General features: G+C 42.1%; 1 protein-coding gene across 2 annotated transcripts; it reads right to left on the bottom strand.

Annotated features, from left to right (window-relative positions):
• Nucleotides 1-2,270: 2,270 nt before the first annotated feature.
• Nucleotides 2,271-23,329, bottom strand: cacng8b (calcium channel, voltage-dependent, gamma subunit 8b). Of its 2 annotated transcripts, none has more exons than XM_079344122.1 (6): nt 22,888-23,329; nt 10,303-10,594; nt 8,917-9,144; nt 5,544-5,627; nt 4,373-4,513; nt 2,271-4,079 (listed from the first exon to the last, which is right to left on the bottom strand). In XM_079344122.1, exons 3-6 carry the CDS (start codon nt 9,137-9,139, stop codon nt 3,286-3,288), a joined length of 1,242 nt encoding a protein of 413 aa, XP_079200248.1. In that variant the 5' UTR covers nt 9,140-9,144; nt 10,303-10,594; nt 22,888-23,329; the 3' UTR covers nt 2,271-3,285. The 2 variants fall into 2 exon arrangements, with proteins under 2 accessions (XP_079200248.1, XP_079200249.1); XM_079344123.1 differs by having other exon boundaries at nt 10,303-10,591.
• Nucleotides 23,330-24,092: the final 763 nt, after the last annotated feature.

The following is a 24,092-nucleotide window of genomic DNA, read 5'->3' as shown; positions in this document are numbered from 1 at the left end:
TATACAGTAACTTAAAAAGATTTGGACATCTCAAGTGAACATGAGCCTCTAATTTCTAAATCCGTTTGTATATTGTAGGAGGTATAAGGTATGAAAATAACAGGGTAGAGCACTTCTGAGTGTTAATCCTCAGGGTCCAGGAGCTCTGTTAGGAATCTCAGGCCCCTTGACAGGGATGTGACACTGCTTCCCTCTGCCATGATGCATCACAAGTATCATCTCTCGCCTCTGAAGGGACTCCTCCAGCTCAATCCTTGCTGGAAGTATTCCAACTTCACTCCCTCATTACACTGAGGACGAGCAAAAACCTGCCCAGTGGGACCTCGTCAGAATCTAATCATTTTAACGCGAAATCATGCAGGAGGTCCCAGATGGTCTCATCAGAACGAAACACAAAAGACGGGTTCAGGTAGGGCATTGGTCACAGAAAAGTTTCCTGAATTAATTTTGAAAGTTGCTTTTCTCAGTATCACTTTTTTTTGCAGATACCTCCCATCTGGCACTACACATATATTAGCAAGCATTAGCCTCAGGTCTGACAGTGAAGGTCGAAGTCTATTTAGGATCACAGCATGATGTGAAGATGAGCTGAAAGACCTTGAGATTCAAGGAACTACTAAGACCACTGCCTGTATGTCCAATTAATATTTGCTTACTTTACTGACTTTACATAATTTCTGTACTTCAGTCGCAGTTTGCTGACTTTCATTAAAAATGTCTTCATATTATGCACATTTTATCCAACATTCACGAGCAGAAACTGCTTCTATATTTCTCAATTGTGAATTAGCAAAATACATCCTTTTCACAAAACATGGACATTTACAGTTGATTAATTGTATTGACTCTATAACTGCTTTATATATCGAACAGATTTCAGCTTTTACATCACGCTTGTTGAAGTGGCTTGTAAAATAAGGCTCTGACATACAAACCTTACAACCCAGCTTTAGTTTGAGACAAAAGAAACTTCATTCTGCAGTGAAGTCAAAGACGATCCAAGATACATTACTACAACGAAAAACACACCAGGACCCTGACAAAAAAAGGCATTGTTATTCATTTAGAGATGTGTTTCTATCCACCTGATCATTTTAAGTCCAAGAGCCTTTAGCTTCTTTTACGGTCTATATTCACACCTGAGATAAAAAAAAATATTTCTGCAAAGAGCTCAACTGTTCACTAACAGTGTCTTTCTGTTGTTTGGTTCAGAGAACATATAGAGTGGGATGTTGTGAACAGATGCCTGCTGCCACTGTTAAGTGTCATAATCCTCTCATCACCACAAACGAGCCTTTCTTTTTACGACACATTGATACACTTTGGTTATTAAAATGTTGATTCATTCAGCTTTAAATAAAGGACCCACAAACTTCCAGCTACACTCTTATTTGAGGCTTCATGCTTTTTCTTCTTTTTTTCTGCAGAAAGCAACAAAAGACAGCACTCCGTAAGTAGGTCTGTTATTGTTTTTTTATAAACTTCGTGCAATACAGTGTAAGTTTATCACACATTTAGATAAACCATAATCATTTGTCTAGATATATCTATTCTCAACTACATACTATTCATATTGCCCACATAAATGCTATCTGTGTGCAGTTTTATCACATTTTTCTTTTTCTCAAATGAAATCAAAGAATACAAAAAAAAGAGTAGAGAATCTGGAAGCGTCTGGTTGTTTTTCTTTTGTTTCTTCATTGTTTCATGTAGCTGTGTGTCCCTTGTTTCCATCCGAATCTGCAGTCATTCGGGGCAGCTCAGAAGGGGGGGGGGTTACATGTGTTTACATTCTCATCAACATAAACAGATCAGAGTCCAGACCCAGGGGTCACGGGGGGAGGGGGGGGGGGAAGCACAGTGAAGAGAGGCTTTGGGGAGGTTATGATGCTGTCTCTTTTATTGGTCGAGTTTTTAAGAAGGGGAACGCTGATCATGTGTCTTCATATTGGGCAGGTTGTGGGGGAGGGGGGGGGGGGGGAGTCATGATGGAACAGTGGGTAAAACCACCCAATAATAGTCCATTAAGGGGCACTGGGATCACACATTTCATCCAAACCTGCCCCAAGATGTATCTGAACAGTGGTCCCGCAAAAACATATCGATAGACTTTACAAATATATGTATGCGTAAATTACAATGTACATGTTTGTTTTCAAAAGTTTGTATCTGCAGTGTTTTTTAAACCCTCAGAACCCACATATACATATTGTGTTTTTTTGCCTTTGAAAATGATGAGTTGCATGTCTCACTTTGGGACTCTTCATAGAAAAAGATGATTAAGTTCTTGTTTTTTTCTTTTCTTTTTTTTTTGTTTGTTTTGTTTTTGCTCAGGCAGTAACTTGAACCTGAATCTGTACAAATGTAATATTCTATGTCATCTTTTTTTCTGCATCCTCCTGCCAGAGGTTTCTGTTAATGCCCAAGAACAAACATCTTCAACACGACTATAGCTACAAATACTACTGTTTACACTGATTAGAATGGAAAGAAGACTAACAGAGGCCAATAGAAAAACTCGGACTCATAATAACAATGAAGTTTGACAGTTTGTCTCAGTCACTCACATTATTGTTGCATTTCTTTCCGTATCAATATTGGAAGACAATTTACATTATTCAAATCTGACTTCATGTTACAAATGGAAATCATATCATATGAGGCTAAAAAACAGTAATAATACAGGCCCTCACTCTCCCACTTATTGTGCACACTCATGCTTGACACCTTGACACAGTTACACGCAGCGCACTGACAGTCCCAGTGGCTTTGCATGGAAGAATTTCACAGTAAAAAGTCATCGAGTTCTAAAATCAGAGTGAGAAAACAAAACATGAAATTTGAATTTTATTCTGAACTAAAATGTTTGCGTATACGGCTAACCTGTAATAACGCTAAGAATAATTACAACAACAATTTGACACTAATGATGATCTGGTTAAATTAGCAGTTATATTGCACAAAAGAAAGTATGTGAAACATTTTCAGAATAGCCCAAGGTTAATTGCGTTTGATCATTAACAAAATAAATCATTTCTAGCACATTAAAATATCAAAATAGTTTTATTGTGAAAGTTCATTGTTGTTGTTATTATCACTCTGTTATTACTCTTTTTCTTTTTGCTCTCAGTGAGGTTGAGTCAACTAAATAACAGTGAACATGGAGGGAGAGATTTAGCATTTCATTGCTACTTCTTGTTGAGACTCACAACACAGAGCTCCTCTCTATCTTCCCTCTTTGATTCCTACTCACTTTCCTTCTCTGCTTCCCTTCGCCTCTTCTCTCTACACAGGCGTTGTCTTCCTATTGAGGGTGTTAGAGTTACTCTCCCTGTCTCCCTTCAGCCTGTCCAGGGTCCCCATCCCTCGCTCTCTGTCCACTGTGGACGACGTGAAGGGAGGAGGGCCAGAGCCCACTGAGTTGGGCATCTGCGCGTTGGAGTTGGAAGAATTAGAAGGGTTGTGGGATTTAAGCGAAGGAAGTGTACCACTCATCATCACCCCACCTCCGCCTCCATCCTTTGGAAAGCAGTTGTGGAGCTGGTAGAGTGTAGCCCTGTCCACCGTTCCGTACATGGGGGGCAAACCCCCCAGTTTGGGGTCTCGAGACAACGTGTAGAGGGAGATGTCACCTCCTGCCAAGGCTGTGTGCGAGCGAGAGTGGGGGTTGGGTAAAGTGGACACTGAGATGGGGCCCTGGGAGAGCAGTGCAGAGGGGGGAAGGCCGAAGTTCTTGCCCCCGCCGCCCACAGGTGAGGGGTCTCGAGAGCGGGAGGGGTCTGTGGACCGAGACGAGGAGCGGGAGCGGCGTCGAAAGCGGTAGCTAGGTAGACGGAGCATGGCGTGCGTGGTGCTCTTGAAGATGTCGGTGCGTGAGCGGCAGCGCAGCTCCTTGTTCTTCTCTATGTAGATGTTGACAGCCAGCACCCCCACCATCTCAGCCATGATGAAGGACAGGCCTCCAAAATAAAAGGACCAACCGTAGGAGTACTGCCACTTCTTATCCTCATCCTTCTTTGGAGAGATGTCCCCCAGCGCAGCGGAGATGTACACGATCACACCAATTATGTTACTCAGACCTGAGAAAGCACAGAAAGAGACGATATTTATTTCAGAGATAAATAAACTCAGACAGACCAACGTGCAGCGCTTATAAACAAATCTGTTGACATGACGACTTGTGACATTCACAGAAAAGGCAACTGCCAAGATGAGGTTTGAATGTAAAACCTCAATTAAATGAAGAGAATAGTCCAAACACTAAAGACACGTAAACAAAACACCAAAACTGACAGCAAAGTAATATCCCGCAGACCACCTCTCAACTATAAACACAATATCACTTCAGCACACAGATGGACAGCATTCCTACCTGCAGCCACGAAGAGAATCCCTGCCCCGAGGATGATGTTCCTTTTGCTCTTGTAGAAACGACTAGCAGCGATGCAGACCCCTCCCATCAGCAGGAGGATGGCACTGAGGATCGGGAAGATGTTGGAAGCCCTGACTACCCCTATACACGGAACAAAAAAAAAAAAAAATGATTATGTGTACAATTAGAATGGGATGTAAACTAATGAATTCTTTATCAATTGTAATGCTTTCGGAACATCATAAAATTAAAAAAGCCCATTTTGAAATATTTTCGATGGCTTTAATTACAGCTGGAAAGTTGTGGTTAGCTCGCACGAGTTGCGTATTACTGTTACTGTTTCCATAGTAGCAGAAGTTGAATCTGCTTTGAGCGTTGACGTTCTCAGCCGAACCAGAGGCAAAATCTTTTGCAAATCCACAAATGATATTTGTGGTGACTTTGATTTGGATTGTGAAATTTGGGGTTTTCTATCATAACAGAACACCTCCCATCACAATTTCCTGGCACTATAACTATAACTGTGTTTTAAGTAGACTACAGTCCAACAGCCAAAAAACTGAACCTTTTTTAATTTAAACAACTAAACTCAAGTTTGGACTGCAAAGTGAAAATAAGAACAGTTTGAACTACAAAAACAGAAAATTAATAAGTGAGTGATAAAAAAAACAAGATTTAATCCCATTTTTCCATGTGGCCTTCAGTGATTTTAGCAGGATGCCAACCATGCACAACACGCATGCGCACAGGCACACATGCAATCGAGCTCACATGCACACATTAACACTTCTCCCTCATCTAGAACTAGGCCACTGGAGAGAAAATGCCACCTAAATGCCAACAAAATGCCTCTGCACCATAATAAACAGAAAGCAGGCTTTTCTTTATGTATGCACAGGCACACATGAAGCCTATCATAGAGCAGAAAGATATCACCGCAGGGCACTGAACACAATCTAGGGCACCCCAGCTACCCTGATTTTCTGCAGCACATAGTCACATGTTTGTTTTCCAACAGAGAGAGTCTTCAGAAGAATTAGCAATAAAACACAAAGTTTAAAAATTAACAGAAGGTTATTCACTTTTTTTTTTTGTGGACAATTTCAAGCCTTCTCTCTTATTTACAGACTTCCTTCATCATCCATGCCAAGTAGTTCTGGTATTGACTTACGTAGGACGTACTCTGCTCCGTCATGGTCAAAGTCTGCATCCTCTGGGAAGTGGTTGATCTGAGAGCACACTCCTCTCTTTACTCCTGAGATATGAGACGAGAAAGAGGGGTGACCAGACACCACAGAAGTCAAGAACTCAAAAATATAACAAAAGAGAGCATCTAATATCCTCCTGAGGGACAGGCTGACTGGCAGTTGAGCACAGTCAAGTCTTTCTTTGAAAATCTCTTCTTGGAATCCGAGCATACTCACAAGAACACAACCCACATTAATGGTCCCTCCACATTCATGTTAGTAACAACAGATACAAATAGTAAACCCAGACACATGTAAATATAATCATTATGCAGACACACAGGCAGACAGATAAGTACCCGCCAGGGTCTTGCATGTAGACAGACGAATGGAGGGAGGCACGCAGGGTGATGACAGCACACCACTGTTACTGATGGATGGACTGTGAGGGAGATGGATGGAAGTGATGGAATGAAGAGACACAGACGGAGGGAGAGACGGACAGATGTGGGGTGAGCTGGTCTCTTTAACAGCTACTCCACAGGTTGGTCTGTAAAGAAACAGATGGAGGTACAGAGGAGGGGTGGGGTGGGGTGGGGGGGGGGACGGACGTCAGAGCCAAAGGGATCAGTGTTAACATCATCAGGCAGCGGTTCAACTAACTGTTTCAGGTGGTGCACAATCAAAAAGACGTAACGACAAAGTTGCGTTTAGACTATTACCTTCAGCTTTTTAAAGAACATGTTTATTTTACCTACAATGACTTGCTGCATCTCAAACACTGGACTTGCTCGACCATATTGATAGGATTCATAATGCATGGTTGATTGATTTATTCATAATATGTGTTGTGAAACAAAAGCAGATAAATGACTAAATAAGAAAAGCAGTAGAAAAGAATAAAGGTCCATCCACTGACACGTTTGACACAAAGCAAAATATGTTTCAGAAGAAATCGACTGAAGTTCACACTTACAACAACTTATCTGTTTATCAGCAACTATCATTCATATACTATCCGGTGACAATTCCACCTGCGTCTCTCATGACATGTGACGAGCCCAGATCTGTGCCAAGTTTACGATATGATCCTACATCACCATCCACTACTATCTAGCATGCTACATAAACTGTAGCTAAGAGGTCCTGTTACAGTGGGTGGCTTGATCTTCTGAAGTGCTACATCAGTGCAGAGGTATAAGGATAAAGAAAGTAAACACTTTTTAAATGGGTTTGTCTTTAATAAGTGTTCACTCTGGTTGGATTTAAGTTTGAAAACTAGTTAGGCTAGCGGGATAAATAGTAATAATAATTTATACTTTATTAATCCCACAAGGGGAAATTCATTTTTACACTCTGTCGAATGACGTGCCACACAAAAACAGATCCTATGGACATGCATTAATGGAGAGTTCTCAGAGAGAGGGAGCTGCCCACAACGAGCTCCGGGACGTTGGGGATCGGTGCCTTGCTCAAGGCAACTTCAGCAGTGTTCAGGAAGTGGACCGGCGACCCTCCAGCTCCCAACCCAAGTCCCTACAGAGTGAGCTACTGCCGCAACATGTGTTGGAAAAATGTTTGATGTACGTAGTTAAAAGCAATAGATAAGCTATTAAAATAGATGAATAGAGATAAACAACAACAGATGCAGTAACAGTACACTTCCACATGATGAGTGTATTAACTGGCATGTAGTTTATAATCTTTTGTAATACATACAAACCCGTGAACAGCTGTCAGAGCTGACAAGGCTTTACAAAAAGTTTTGGAACGTTAGTGATGATTACATGATGATAATGATGAGAAATAAATCATAGACAGGTCATGTAAAAACAACCCCAGCTTCAATAAACCTGCAGAGGAGCTAGAGAGGAGGACAGGATGTATCTCCGTTATATGCCACCCACCCACGGGCATAAATCTTTCAGAGCTAGCATGTCCTGCATATCCACCCCAGCTACACCTCACTGCATCACTGCACAGTTTCTAAGCATCTTTCTTAGCCCAATTCTCCAAAGACATCAAGGATACTTGACCTCTAAGCCATGCCAAGGCACTGACATCAGCTTTACTGCAGCACAGAGAGAGAAGACTGAAGGAGAGGAAGCTACAAGGAGGGGAAGAAGCAGAGGAGCCAGAGAAAGATTCAACGTTTTGGGGAGTGAGACAGAGGGGCAGCAAGTGGGAGACTGAAAGAGTGAGGCAATGGAGGGAATAGGTGGGGGTGCACTGCAGCAGTGCTGCAAGGGCTGGAGCTTATCTCTAATTGGCTGCTTTGCTATCAGGGAGCTTGGAGATGAGGACAAATTAGCTTTGTACAATGACCAAGCAAAGGATGGGCCTGAATGCTTTATGAGGAAAGCCAAGAGGTCTTCCTAGAGACTGAAGTCTGTATGTGAGAGCAAAGACACAGATCGCTAACTCGCACCACCCCTTTGGCTGTAGCTGCCTTACTGTTAACTCCATCCCAGCCTTTACTACTGAGAGTCAGCCAGGCAGAGTAATGTATAATGAATTAGCAGCTTGTGTTGCAGTGACAAACTGAGGATCGAAAGATGGCCACTGCCAGTTTCTGAGGTTTCCTGCCAATTGGAGTGAGAGGACAGTGTGAGTCAGGGTGAACGTGAGCCTTTTGCTTCAGCCATTAAATGAAAGACCACAAACCCAGTGATTAATGGATTGTTTCGAGTAAAGCCTACGCCTCAGTATCACTTCACTGTACTAAGCAAAATTAGATCCGAAATGGAGCGTGTATGTGTTGGTGCTTGAAATGCTAACTGATATCTCAGCTATGCCACAGCTTTCTAAACAAACTTTTCAACAGATGAATAAAAGGCTGACTGACACTGCTGAACTTCAAGCTTTGTCGTACACACATTTACACCGCGAACAATCGGAAATGTGTCATCTTTGGACCTTTGGAATAGAGCAGAGATTCTGAGTTTAACCACAGAGTAATATGTTCATCCGGTGGCTGATTAGTTTAGGAAACAGTGTGAGTAACTCGCTCTCTAACAGTTTGAGATTCCCCTCCTTTGCATCCGCTTGTTGATGTTTTTACACTCTAGGTTTTTAAACATTAAATCTTTTTCAGTGAGCTTAACAGCTATTAATAGAAATATTTTACCTCAACCCAGGCTGCATGTTCCTGTTTTGAACTTTAATGCTAAGCTAAGCCACGCTAACTTGCCTCTTGCTTAAGCTTCCAAAAATGTTGAGCCACGCTTGCTTTTGTGACTCTGAGTCCCTTTACGTCCTGAAACAAGTAAACACTGTTTTCACTCACACAAGAGTCTCATCCAAAGCAGCTGGTCTGTCCAAATCCCCCCAAATCTCCTCCAACAACCTCTACCTTACCTTCCAGGCAGCATATCCTCCACAGTCCAGAGTGCGTGAGCGCCCCAGGATCTTTCTTGTCCTTGGCATGGGGATCATCATGGCTGACGTTGGCTGTGCTGTTGCAGATGAGGGCACGGGAGTACAGCCAGTAGTCCGTCCCTATTGCCACCGTCATCAGGCCAAAGGCAGCGAATGCCCCCACGGTGGTGAGGAGGATCTGGATCCCCTTCTCACACACCATGCCGCCTTCAGAGGGAAAGGATAGGACGAGGAAGGTAGGAAAAAGAGGAGAAGAATAGAGAGAAAGACAGACAAGAATTAATTTTGGATTTTCAAGAACAAGACAGGATGTAATATACTGGCAGTAATGTGTTTGCAATAATCCAAATAGTGAAGATTTTTTGAAGAAGACGGCGAACAGTCAGGTGAGATTCTGAGGAGGAAGAGGAGGTGAAGCACAGATGTGGGAGGTGCATAAGTGGCTGTGTGATGTGTCCTTGGAGGAGAGTTGGATGACTCTGCTGACTCTGCTTAACAAGATACAATTGATGTGAAACACAATGGATCACACCCTTGCAATCTCAACCTACTACATATGCATGACCCTGACACCATTTTCCCCTCAGAATGAGAAGGCCTGGAGATGAATACATAACACACACACGCACACACACACACACACACACAACGAAATGCCTTCACATAATACACTTAAGATCGTTCATATTGAAGATAGGCAAGTAAAGGACACCCTATACACTGATGACATCATATAAAGGACTTGAGAAAAATCGACTTCTTACAACTGTTTTGTTTTTTGTCGCTGTAAAACAGTTGCCTTCAGAAGTTGCAATGCTCTGCCCTAATGGAGGTATCATTGCTGCGACTTGCCCCAGTTGCCAACTTCTTTTAGGCAATTGATTATTTGTGAACATCAAAAACAATAGTCCACTGCAAGTAAAGAATGAATGAAGAATGAAAGAGCTGGCAATTTGGCCTTTCACATTGAAAATGACATGAGAAAAAATATTATAAATCATACATCAAAAAGTTGGCCAACTCAGCTCAGCAATCTGAGATAGCCTGTGCTTCATCTGACGGCATCCAAATGGTGCAAATACAATCCCAAAACTCATTGGTTACTATCTCACATGTAGCTGTTTTCTCTCGACTCCGACCTCGTCCTTCCATCTTAAATTAGGATTAAGTTAAAAAATGTTTAAAAAAAATAGCTCTATACATTTTGTAATTCTTGAACAGTGCTTTAATAAGTTACGCCTTCGTATTCGTACCATACATCACTGTAGCCCAGAAAACGTTATTGCTTGTCCAAATGACTGCGCTTCATTGGAAGTGCAGGACATTGGCTGGATTCTGTTGGAAGGTTAAAGAAGTAACACTTACCTGACGGCGAGTTTCTATCCTTCGACTCAATTTTGAAATCTTTCTTTTCCTCGTCAGTGAAGAACGTGCTGTCCCCTCAATCCGGACAGCATCCATCGACTGTTTTCACCTGCTCCCCTCTCCCCTTCTTGCACTCGTTTTTCTCTCTTTTGCCTCTTTCCTTTTCTCTCTCAGTTTATTTCTTTCTCACAGGAAGGCTGTTGTTGGAGGAGGCTGTGGGCTTGGGCAGTTGTCCTGCTCTTTGTCCGCCTGCTGCTAGCAGGAAACTGAAACCATGGTCACTGCCCTGCTGCTGCAAAAAAAGTCAAGCAAAAAGACAGACATTCTATGAGCTGACATAGTCGACTTATGTCCACTACAATACAGATGCAAAAATACCAAAACTGAAACTCTACGAGCGGCTTCTTGTGGTTGGAACCAAAAAAGCTCCATTGGCTTAAACTGCAGTTTGTAATTTTGGAGTTTCCTGAAAATCTTAGACACATATGATGCCTTTCTGTGCACATGCTGTACCAAGAAGTATCTTTTGGTCGGTGAGAATCTAGTGAATAATGAATTAAATGCAAGCACTTAAAAGCAGATATCACTCTTTATACTGTGTGACGTGCACACAGATTTGTGAGAAGGGTTGTCCCACGAATAAAATAAAACTGGAGAGTCAGCAATTCTAATCAGACAAACTTCAACTTTATTAATATCCAGAAGGAAATGAGATCTGCAGCAGGCATCAAGACATGACAGAGACACATTGAAAGCAGACACTCATGGTCTTCAGAGACTTCACTGTGCCCTCGGTGATTCTCTGGCTTTCTCTGCTCCTGCATTGCTGTGACATTTTGAGCCTCAAGTGATCCACAATGAAAATAGTGCAGATAACTTTTCTGTAGATTAAGTATATGAGTACTCTAATTTCCAGTCTGAAGATGCTGTCATTTAAACACTGTGTTGCATCAATGTAAATACAGATTGGAGTCGTTACAGGCTAAGGACAGAATGAATCCAGAGCGAGTTGTGCTGCATCTAGCCTGAATAAGAGGAGTGAGAGGGGGAGGCAGAGAGGACCAACCCGACATTGTTACCATAGCAACATTGAATTCCAAAGTCTGGATCAGCATAGAGCGGGGGGGGGGGGGGGGGGGGGGGACGACAAGAGATAGAGGGAGAAAGAGGCAGGGAGAGCAAAACAGAGGAAAAAGGAGAGAGAACAGAGATGGAAGAGAAATGAGGGGAATATTTCAAACCACTATCAGGAGGGTTAACTCTGAAACCCAGACAGACAGACAGACAGACAGACCAGTGCGGTAATGGTCTATCAATAGAAATGTGTGAGACTGCGGCGACACAGATGCTCCCAGACACACACACACACACACACACACGGAATAAAACAGTGGTGACGGTAGAGGGAATGAAAAGTAGACCCTCTGTCGGAGCCGTTTCTTGATGAATTAAGGAGACATATGAACAAAAAGTCAGCACATATTATCCAACACACATTATTAAGCAGCCATAATGTAGTGCTGTCAAGTCTGTTAATATTTGATGATGCAATATGGCACAGTGATCAAAATAGGTTACATCCTGTTTGCATTGTGAGACCCAAAGCAGAGCCGCCTCCGACACTGAGCGAAGGATGGAAGAAGAGACGGTGTGTTTTACATGCGTGTGCAGATCTCCTCTCAAGTGCGTCTGAAGCTTATTTACACATCGTGGGTTCATATGTGCAGGAGAACTAGTCAATGTGGTTGTGTGTGTGTGTGTGTGTGTGTGTGTGTGTGTGACCTTCCAACCCTATCAACATTCTGCCTTTCCCTGAGGAAAATACGTGTCCAGAAGGGATAATGCTATCTCTAAGGCCGAGAGTGTGTGCGTGCGTGCGTGTGTGTGTGTGTGTGTGTGTGTGTGTGGTCTTTGACTCCAGTATTAAATGAATGACCTTTACAATAACCTACTAAATTATTCCCCCTAGCAAGTCCCCTGAGTAGGAGATCATAATTGTCATTTAATTATCTGTAATTTCTATTTTCAACCAATAATTAAGAAAGAGGGGTACGACAGGAACCAGCGCGAGAGAGCGTGAAGGAACAAGAGGGCAGGAAAAAAGAGAGAGTCTTATGAAATGAGTTAAGTACCAAACCTAATAAGGAGGAGAGAGGGGGTCAGAAAGGGCTACTACTGTCAGTTTAAGGTAGGGTCGTCTAAAGAAGGTCTTATTTCTCTCTCTGAATTCACATTATACATCGGTCCTTTGTGATATATATTTAATGTTCACATGAAGATCTTAAAGGCGTACAGACGCTTACAGTTTTGTCTCTGTGTAAGGGTTTTCTTCATGAGAATATTAGAGGTGAAACGCACTTAAAAGACACTCGGGTGTTCCGGTTGAAACAGACGTTCACTTGCAGTTGTACAATGTAATATTGACTTGTTGTAAAGGTGTTGCTTGTATATGTGTGCAGAGATCAAGACTGGAAGATGTTGAGAATGAAGGTTGAAGTCTTGTTTAATCCATTTCATCAATCTCAGAAAAATGAAGACACATACTTGCTTACCTGGGCAGGTAAACCCAGCACAACATTCCTCCTTTATCTAATGGAAGCCCTTAGAGGATTTAAGCTCCCAGATTTTCCTGTTCGATTGAACAGAAATTCAAATTCCGAATAAAGCAGCACAGTTTAAAAAAAAATGTCTGCAGGTAAACAATTTAATGTTGGTTGCTGAATGAAGCGTTTATCAGCAGTGCTCGCACCACAGGCCTTTCATCTTCCCTGCAGTTTAAAATCCACATGAAAAGTGGTGGGCCATATGGAAAAAAAATCACACGATTTTTGTATAGCCGAATCACAATCAGGATTTAATCACAATCTTGTTTATTATTATTTTCCATATATTTATTTCAAATAGGGATAGGGTACTTTTATTAACATTAACATGTAAATATGCCCGATTATAGCCATCAGCTTTTTTCTCTCTGTAGGTTGATGGCACAAATGTAGAACCGAATTCAAACATAATGGAGAGTGATATTATTCTATGATGCACACATTCAGTGAAGACGTTTATTTTGGTTTAACTGTAATCTTGATTTTATTTTTTTTCATGGAGTTGTTGGCATGATGTTTCATTGACACAAACACACACACACACACACACACACACACACACATACAGAGGGGTGACCACAGTAACACACTTGCCTGCTTTGCACTTCAAGAGAGGAGAGAGAGCTGCTGACTGAGATCACTTTCAGCAGCATGCATGTAAATCAATGATTGTTCTGTTAACAATACCTTTTAAACAATAACAACCGAGGTCCAGACCTTGCTGATGTCATCGCTTCCCTCCATTTCATAAAGTTGTTTCATTGTCGATTGCTTATCACAACAGGTGAGCCTCGTGTGGAGAGGCTTGTAAATAACTTTGCAAAACTAAGAGAGAGCAGAAGAACATCGGCAGCAACAATTAAGACAACGGGATTAGATCTTCTTGCTGTTTGATTGTCAGCAGACTGTTAAGGATGCTGTCTCTTGAGATTGTTAAAAATGTTTGTTGTGTTGCCATCCAAAGTGCAAGCTTTATCTGTGCACACTTTGCAAATAACAGTTTTTTTTAAGCCCTGTTGGTTGGGAAAAATCCAAAACAGTTCCATATAACTAGATAGAGTACTTATTAGAGATTAATGAATCCCATGGTACTCCTTTCCAGCCATGAATCCCGCTCCATTGTGAAGCCAAAGGGGAGGGGAAACGTAGAACTGCAACAGACAGACTGCACACTGGAGCCCTATACTATGATCTCTCTGCTTTGGCAGGTCGTGAATGCATTCTAGTCCTTCGTGATCAGAAATCTATATACATATTTTAAAAGACAATGAGATGGCAGAGCTGAGATAGACAACTTTTACAAGTGGTGCGTTGATAACTTTTTGATTTTAAATGCAGAGACAACTAAAAAAAAAGATCATTGATTTTAGAAGGCAGTCATCTCTTTCCCCTGTTAATAATGAAAGACACAGAAATGTAAATTGTCAAGGTGTATAAGTATCTTGGCACAATAACGCCAACACAAAAGCAAGATTTGCAAAGGCTCAACAGCGCCTCTATTTTTTAAGGAAGCTTAGAAATGTTTATGTTGACAACACAATGCTGACACTATTTTACAAAAGTTGTATTGAAAATGTGTTGACCTTTTGTGTTCAGTGTTGGGGAGGAGCACTGTCCGTACAAAATGAGAACAAACTTGTTAAACTATACAACCAGGAAGCAAATGTGCAGCATCTCTGACCTGACAAACCGGCACACATTGAATTTAGCCAGCGAGATCACAGCTGACCCTCTGCACCACCTTTGGTCTGAGTATGAACTCTTGACTTCAGGGCGCATTTATAGAATGACCAGGATGAGGACCAAAAGAGGCGTTCCATCGTTTGTACCCCGCAGCATCCAGCTGCATACTTTAATGTGCACTGCACTTTATCTAACTTACTACTGAAATCCCTCTTTTAGTCACGTGATGCTTTAGTGTGTTTTATATGCTTTCATTCTTTTGTGCTGTCTTGTAAATATACTGTTTTTTCATATTCCCCTAGGGGCAATAAAGGTATTAATTCATGGTTATCTCCATTTTCTAATATCAAAGTGCTGCTACGTGTTCACAGTGCTTGTTTACATTCAGGTAGTAGAGCAGGGAGAGCAGACCCATTATCTCGAGCTAATGCCAGTATTGTCATGGCCCTTTCTGCATTGCCCTTTGAGAATAACGTTTGACCGACATAGAGGGCAAAAATATGAATAACTTCTTTAACTTGCTGGTAATCTTGTGTGCTGGTCTGTTTACAGCTCTTTGGGTGTACTATATATGTAAATGAAAGAAATTGTATCAACTCTTTGGTGTCTCCAAAGAGAGCTTCATGTAAAGTGATGTCACTGAAGTTGTGGTCTCAGAGACCCCTGCAGCTTGCTCCTTATGTCTGCTTTAGGCCAGCAGGCAGGGGGGCTTCAACAGCCACTTAACAAAACAGAATCTCCTATTTGATTTTCCGCAGTCAGGTTGCGTGTAGGTAATGTCGGCACCAGGTTTAGACAAAGAAGAATAGAAAAGACTATCACTTGTTGTGCTGCATTGATTTTGATTATTGTTTAAAGAGTTCTGTAAGTGTCCAATTAAATTGTTGCAGTGCACAAAGTAAGCAGTTTGGTTTTGCCCCCGTCATGCCATTCAGCCCCCCATGACAATAGATTTGACAGGGCTGTTTCGAGGTATTGTGTAATTACAGGTTTCATAATGGATGAATTAAAATGATAAAAGACCATGTCTGCACTTTCCATATATCTGAGCTTTCCAGAGCTAACTAACCCTCCCTGTGATAATGTTATAATAATGTTTGCAACAGTCATATGACTCTGGGCCTGCCAGAGGCCAATCAGCTGAAACAGCATGTACCACAGCAATACAAGCCACAGCTAAGCATTAGAAGCTAACTGCTAGAGGGACCATTACAGGACCAGGCCCTCACTTGTCAGAAACCTTCAGCTGTAATCAGATCTACCTGTGTGACTCATTCGCAGCATGACAGAACACCTCATAGAAAATACAAGCTCCCCCATTGAGTTGTGGTTCGAATAAGCAGCCATAAATCACACTGGAGATTTGAATGTTGTCACAGCTGCATCATTAGCTATTCATTGCATAAATCTACAACCAAACTGCTAAATGAATAAATGATGACACTTTTTAATAAGTCCTTCCTCACATTTGAAAAGCACAGGTCCTGTGTAGGCATGTGGGAATATTTTCAGTTGAAGTTATACGCAAAAAAAAAAAAAAAAAAAAAAATCTTCATAAACTGTTGGATGTCCTGGAGAGATGAGGAAGTGAAAATGATATGAGCTAATGCTTGACCAGAAGCAGAAAAATGTGCACTGGGCTTACTTATGATGACAGCTCTAAAAATACAAGCAGCGTATTCTATTCTGAGTGCTGGATGACAGCAGTGAACATTAAGAAAACATGGCTTAATATTCAGAGCAGTGACTCCTGGTAGCTGAGAGGATTTCTCTCCTTAATCATGAGGAACGGCTGCACACCTGAGCTCATTGCTGAGATCTCACAGCTGGCACACGCACATCTCCGTACACTGAAATGAATGCCAGTGCAGACACACGCAGGTGCAGAGGGGGAAAAAACAGAACATGAACATGCAAATGTGCAGCCTCAAACATCAACAACTGTCAAAATGACGACAATAAAACCATAAAGTAGGTCATCTTTAAAAGGCATGTCGAAGCTAAGCAGGTTTGCCGTCATGAGTGCAGGAGTCCAACAAGATCCTCACACTGCAAGTGACCATTCCTCGGCCTGTCGGAGCTGAACAGCCAGAGCAGGAAGTGACAGAAACACCTTGGTCTAAAAGGTTTCCTAAAATAAAGTGTCTGTGAAAGACCTAATGCTCATGAACCCTTAAACATATGAAATAAGACAACTCCATTAACAGAGTGAAGTCCTCTATGACTTTGGGCTGGGAAAAAAAAAGAAAAAAAAAAAGATCGAGTTTTTAAGATACACTGATGTATATTTTTTAAGAGATGTATGGTAAGACGACGTTGTTTTTTTTAATCAAAAAATCTTAAATTGAAATGATGTTTCTATTGTTCCTCTCACTGCCCGTTCCTCTTCACCCTGCTCCACATCTCTTCCTCTCTGAGCACAAGTCCGAAAAAACAAGAAAGATTTTTTAATGTATCTGATTTACTTGAAGGAGAATCTTTATCGAACACAACTGTATAAGTATGTAGAAAGGAGTGTGTTGTTAGTTCATGATCATGCAGTAAAGTGCAGTTCACTAGAAATAAAGAAAAAAAAAAGAATAATTGGTTCATTGATTTCCAACAAGTAAGAGGCCCCTAATGCTCATATGTCACTTATCGTATTGTGCGATTCCCACGATAATAAATGTTTGATGACATTCGTTCTTTGTCCAACAGTCTACGTTTGTTTGTGTCAATCAAATGAACTGTATCATTTCATGATTGTTTCATTTCCATGTCATCACAGATTGCGCTGTCGTTCAGAAGAGAAGATTAAAAGTCATTTGTGCTAAACTAAGCTAGCTCCCATCGACATCTAGCTGTCGTGTTTCATTACTTTTGGAGAAACATTTCCTAGTATTTTCAATAAATGGGATATAACGTGTTTACCATTCAGTCTTTGAGATGACTGTAGCTGAGTTTTATGACCTACAATTGTTTTTAGGAGTCATTGATGGTGCTTTTTGCGCTGGCAGTGCCCGTGACCTCACTTTCCGTGCGCTTCTCACTAGTGCTCATCATTGCCAGGTTACGCCCTCTGCTTAATATTGTCCTTTATTCAATGAAAAAAATCACCAAGGAAAAAATGTAAATGAATCCTGTCCTAGCATTAGCATCAGCTCTAGATCTCGAAATTGAACCATTGAAAAGACGAGTAAGAACGTTGTTGACGAAGAGGTTATGAGAAGTCCCGCTTCTTGACTTCGACTGGTCAGTAAGGCACGAGTGACGTGAACAAGTGCGGAGTCGTTACAGAAAGTGTACTGTTTTCAACTGAGAAAGCTTTAAGCGCAGTGCCATGAAACAGCTGACACTGAGGGCGCTTTTGCTCGAAGGACGCTGAGCGCTGAAAATGCTGAACTGTATTGATTGTATTTGCCCTAGCAGGGCAGAAAAGTGCAGGTTGTGCGTGCTGGAGCACTTGGATGAAGCGCTTGTGCGCTGAGAATAAAAGTGCTGCACCTGCGTCTGGTCTGTTAAAAAAACTACCTGCTGCTGTATGACCGACTCTGCTCGGTCGCTTTTTACTGTCGCCTATGTTTTATATTGAAGATAGTTTTCTTTAATTCACAATGTTTACTCTTGCCCTCCTATTGTCTGGGTGATGAGGTTAATGATAATGACAACCCAGCTAACACTATTCTGATCAACAAGGGAGGATGTTGTACACAAACATTTTCACTTCTGAAAAGTTGAAAGATTTTAAACTCCAAACACTTCAACCTCACTGTAAACAAATGGCAAAAACACAGACGGCAAAAAAATGCTCGATGGACACGGAGCCTTAGTGTTTAGTGTCATTAAGCTTAGGTAGGCTATATGACACAGAGTGGTCTTTCTTTTAGTGCACTGATATGGGCACTGTTAATCTTTTTAACTAATGCTGAGTGACAGTTGTGTTTTAAAAATCCTCTAACTTTTCCCTCTACTCAAGCATCGCTTATTAGCGTTTTTAAGGCTTTCACCCTGGTCTCAGGTTTGGATTTTTGTATCCAATAACAACTGACAGCAACTGAAAGTGTGGAAAAGGTTGACCAAGAGTTAAGTCATTTGTATGTTTGTCAATCAAAGTTGCTGAGATGTACAGTCAGCAAACTAATTAGTCCTTAAATGGATCTTTTAAGTGCCAACACACCAGTTTACAGGTTCGTTAAATGTGTTTATTTCGATGACTTCCTGATCTCTTTTATGTTCTTCAAGCACCTGCAGCTTGGATTTAAATAATCATATAACTTATTAATTAATTATTATATAACTTAGCAGTGTTTTTTTTTAAAGGGAAAAGCTGCAGATGAGAGTGTCGGATGAAAACTGTTTTTTAAAAGTGTACACTTTTCTGAGACTCTCTCCCACACACACCTCCAGCCTGTTGTGATGACTGAAGAGGCTTTGGTCACATATTATGTACCTCCAGTCCAGTTTGCACACTCAGACGCTCTAGCACTGTGCTCCTGTATGTTTACACTGCACGCCTCTGCATAGACACATTACCTCGAATACATCGCTGACAACATGCAGTTCAATCACAGGCTCTCACACGCCTGCTCTCAGAGGCTCTGCTAACACTTACAAACACCAAAGCTGGAGGATAATTAATGAATGGGTCCCAGCCACTGAGACAGGTGTCTATTAGGGTGCACTCACACTAGGCAAAGTTATCCTATAACAGCACTATTGTTGCCCCTCTCCGTTCCACCACTGGACTGCACTTACTGCTCAGGTGACCTCTTGTACACGAAGTTTAAATACAACACATGAATGGATTTGTGTATTTATGAAGCATGCTTAGTTTACAAGACAAGGGGACTCTAAAACAAAGAAAAAAAACAACAAGAAAACAATAAAAGTGACATGCGATCAAGTCCACTTCTGGTCCTTCTGGCCAGATGCCCTTGGATTTCATGATAATGGAAGGCTGTCCACGTTGTGTAGTGTGCCGGGGTCAAGGAATTGTAGAGCACTCACTAGTCAAATGAACTGAACTTTAGAGGTGAAGCCTGTTTAGGCTCAGTAAAAATTTCCTAGTCAGAGAGCGCCCTCAGAGAGCTTTGGATAAAAGCTCTGTGTGTTGGAATTAGGGCTGGGCGATATGACTAAAAATGTTTAAATCAGTCGATAAAAGGCTGAAGAAACCAGATGGTTAATTGTGCTTAAATTATTCTTCATCGTCAAACCACGACAAACTGTGCTTGAACAGAGAAACGTTTGAAAATCATAAACAGTGCACGGAGCTGAAAAACACAGAGAAAAGTTATATCGCAATAATTATCATGATCATTTTATCGCCCAGATCGAGCCGGAATTATAAATAATGTTGTAAAGGTTTGGGTGTATATGAATTCTTACAGGGACAATCGCAGGTTCAACTTTACTCCTAAAGATGATCATTAATGTTCATTTTATTTCTATTGGTGCATTGATCATATGTTGATAAGTGTTTGATTCTCTTCTAAGGCCCTGTACACACCTCGCATTCACATCCCTCCTGGGTGATCAGTGGCCAGCCTGAGTGCTGTGTGTGAACTCACTCCAAAGTGTCCTGAAGATGCACTGAGATCTCATCACTGAGGCCACATATGGAGGTGGTCTGGGACACTTTAGTCCACGTAAATTTGGTGGTGTGAGCGCTCATGTGTCATGGGGCGCATTAAGGACCACCACCTTCAGTGACGTCCTCCGAATTCCCTGACACACCGAGGAGCCCTTTGAAGGCCGATTAGACAAGTTAAATCGGCGTCGGTGGAAGGTGAGAGGAATCTCTCTGATTGTCTGTTCGGAGGTTTTATTTATCGCTAGCTCTCGACCACACACGTTCGGAAAAAAACAACAACCCTTGAGCCTGCCGCTGTAGTCTCCATGCTTTCACCTGTTAGTGTGGTTTCCCTTTATTTGTCGCCTTCGCTTCTTCTTTTCTTTTTTCACCAAAAGACCAAGGGCTGACAACGCCACAGCCATTTTCAGCTTTTTATCAGACATTATTAGATTAGTATGCGTACGTTGTGGTTGGCTGTCGACTGTAGTCTGTTCTCTGGATGTTCAAGTGCAACTCTTTGGCCAATACACGAGTTCTTTGCAGTCTGCTTGGTGTGTCAGGGATTTATGGGTAGCGCTGTTGAGAACGGGACATGGTGAACAGACTTGGACTTTGAGTGCTTTCAAACTACATGTCACATTCACGCCACATTTACATACTGATGCCAGAGGCTGCTACATAAAGAACAAAACTACCCGTCAGTACAATTCCATTCACTGTTAATGCAAAGTGTCAACACTCTTACTCAAGCGCTGTCTGGTTGCAAATGACTGGAACCACATGTTGATACCAGGTGTAAACAGGTTCAAGCAACAAAGAGTGAAAGAGAGAAGAATAGACAGGAAACATCGAAGCACAAGATGAGGAACAACCTCATTTATTTTCAATAGTTCTGGACTCCTGTGGTCAATTAGACGATTATCAATTGGCCAGTGTTAAAAAAAACAACAACTACAGCCTGTGTGGGCTACGCACCAGTATTGACTGCAATGAGTCACCTTACAGCGTAAACAGCAGATCTTAGCGCCGGCTGAGGGGTTTTGAAAGTAATCCAAAATCTACAGAGACGATCATCAAGGCCAGACACACATCACACACATAGTACAGACGGTGTTTACTAAGTGGGAGGCAGAGGGATTGAGGGGGGGTGTGGTCAACAGATGGAGGGGCCAGACACACCTCCATGAAAGATTGACTAATCACCAATGGACAAGTGAGCAACACTATGATGCTGACAATGTTGTGTTTTGGTCACATGTTTGATGTATTTTTGCTCATAATTTAACCGTATATACGTTTCATTAATTTATTAAGTCATCATCAACAACTGTCTATTTGCTAATTGCAATGAAGTATGATGAAATAGAAAACAACTACTTTTTCAGAGTCCTCCAAAAATCACATCTTGGATCCAGCACGTGACTTACAAGTGCTATGATGTAAATGTGAAAAAGTTCAACCCTGTGATCCTGCCCACATCCAGAGAGAGAGAGAGAGCTCAAAAAGTTCTGCATGCCAGTCATAAAGGAGCCGATGGACTCATGTGCTTCTTTATAAAGGGAGAGACAGCCCCCTTCCTAGTAGAGGGCTGCAACACCTTCATCAAAAGCTCCGCTCAGAGGGTTTAAGCCTCTCTAACTGCAAGTGACCACATTTGAATCCACATCTGTTTTGTTTTTTTTTAAATCAGAGAGGAAATGTTCAGAGTTGTAGCCTACTTGTCGTGGGCTGCAGCCGAAGTAAAGACAGTTACTCACTTTCAGTGGACAGGTAGGCTAACTCCTGACTGCTGCAGTCCTCACTCCTTTTGGCTTTGCATTTCAATACATCTAATTCCACCTTTAGCCCGACTGTAATCTGAGCTCTGATGAAAAATGAAAGATTGATTTAGTGCCAATTTGTTGTGCCAATGTTTTCCCTCTTAATCTGGGAGATCACAGAGCTCAGGTTGGCCAGTGAGAGGAGACAGGGGGCAGTGAAAATGATTGAGATGACATGATGATGATGTTGATGATGATGTGGCTCAAGTCCAACATGAAGCTAAGATGTTGGCCTTGCTCTGTGAGGACTCCAGCAGCTGAAAAGCAGAAGCTGCTTGGTCCCAGAAGCTTCGTGCAGGTTCAGAGATCAGGGGCTGAACGCATGCAAAGCTCGAGTATAGTGATGCAGACTGCGGTGCATTCATTAATAGAGGAAGCTACACACATAAGCCTGCCTGCCTGCCTGCAGAGGCTACACTGTGGAAAATGGACGCCTAGCATCAAGCGGCCGGTAAAGAGAGACACTCAGTGGACTAGGACACAGATCAAACAAGAAGACACCCAATCACACAAACAGGTCTTAATAGTGGGATCGTTTCAACACAATACAACACATATTTTAGTCCCAACACCTGCAGTAAGGGTGCAAAGGAAAGCTTCAAAGGAGTCATTATAAGGCTTTCATTTTCATATTAGACGTTGCAGACGCTAATTATAGGCCCACAAAAAACAGGAGGGAAAATAATCATTCAGCATTAAGTCGGAGAAGAGGCAAAGGAATAAGAATGATTATTTTGGTTCAGCTATTGCCCATGTCTGCACTGCCAGTATAGTGGGCTAAGTTACAGGCAACGTGTAACAAATCAATGTGGCGTGTAAATTACACAGGATGAACAATGATTCGTTAAGTTGCAAAGTACAAACAAGAGTGACACGGTGTAATTATGATCATTAGAGGGGGGAAAAAAGCTCGTTGAGGTCTTACCTGCAGGCTTTTTATCTCACCGATTCTCAGCGCGTCGCACTCCCATAGAGGAGGAGATGGAGGGGGAAAAAAGAAGATAGGGGGTGGACGTTGGATGGGCTGAATAACGGGTCGATCCAGGCAGAAACAAATAAATAAATAAATACAAAAAGGGATGATGGGATTTGATGGGAATAAGAATCACGCGAGGGAATGGGTTCTCAGTGATATTAATCCAAATCAGCCACTTATAGACAAAGGCTTGAACGTGAATTTAAAAAAAAAAAAAGAATAAACAGGCTAATAGAAAACACGTCACTGAAAACGGATTTGTCTACAGAGGATGTGGCCGCTGCTTGTGAGTACTCGGGGAGAATGCGTCCTCCCCCCTACCCCTCCTCCCTGCCCTCCACTCCTCCCCCTCCCTCCGGTTGGACGAGCGCTCGCGCCTGTCTGCTCCTCTATCTACATTTCTCCCACACGGAGCTCGCGACGCAAGCAACTTGTCGCATCCCAGCAAAAAAAAAAAAAAAAAAAAAAAGTCCTCGCTGATGTGAACGATGACGGATAATGTCAGAATGGACATGAAATCTACTACAATATGTTGCGCTTACGAGATCACGAGGAAAGGTTTAACCCCTCACGTAGTTCCCCTCCCTCTCTCACCCCCCTCTCTCTCTTATATTGAGGGAATTGGTCTGGATGTGCTTATTGGAGCGTGTGCGGAGCGCGCTGGGGCTGTGCGTTTGTAAGTAGCCAATTAGCCATGACCAGGTTATATACAATATGTGTGTGCGCGCGCGCCGGTATGTGTTATTGATGCGGATGTATACATTTTTTTTTTTTTAACTGGAGAGCCATCAATAGAGCGCCAGTGGGACACGTTTCCTCTGTGTTGATGCTGATGCTGATGGCCGCGCTGGTAGTTCTGGGAAATGCAGCACAAGCGCAACCCTGCAGAGAGAGGGAGAGATGTTAATAATCATGGAGTCAGATATCCACAGGTCAATATTTCTGTGTCTATATAGGCAGACGTTTAGCAGAGGCTGTACAATAACTGTGATCATTGACTTTAATGTCATACTTGATAGATGATTGTAATATAAAAGGATGATGTCATCAAAGAGCTATAGGAGCCGAGCTGCTGGTGGCACACAGCTGTCTGGGTGCACAAAACTGATGGACAATGACCTTCAATAGCTCTCAAACTGGCTTTACTGCCCACT

This window comes from Symphodus melops (assembly GCF_947650265.1).
Source record: "Symphodus melops genome assembly, chromosome: 5".
Taxonomy (NCBI): Eukaryota; Metazoa; Chordata; class Actinopteri; order Labriformes; family Labridae; genus Symphodus; species Symphodus melops.
Note: the sequence above shows the minus strand (reverse complement) of the source record. Positions and strands in the feature narration are given on the sequence as shown.

Excerpts from the sequence above, each read along its gene's own strand:
- cacng8b (XM_079344122.1), bottom strand. The coding sequence starts at position 9,139 with ATGGTGTGTGAGAAGGGGATCCAGATCCTCCTCACCACCGTGGGGGCA. Across the intron at positions 4,514-5,543 it reads CGGAGCAGAGTACGTCCTAC|GGGTAGTCAGGGCTTCCAAC; the intron begins GTAAGTCAATAC and ends TTCCGTGTATAG. Across the intron at positions 4,080-4,372 it reads GATTCTCTTCGTGGCTGCAG|GTCTGAGTAACATAATTGGT; the intron begins GTAGGAATGCTG and ends GTGCTTTCTCAG.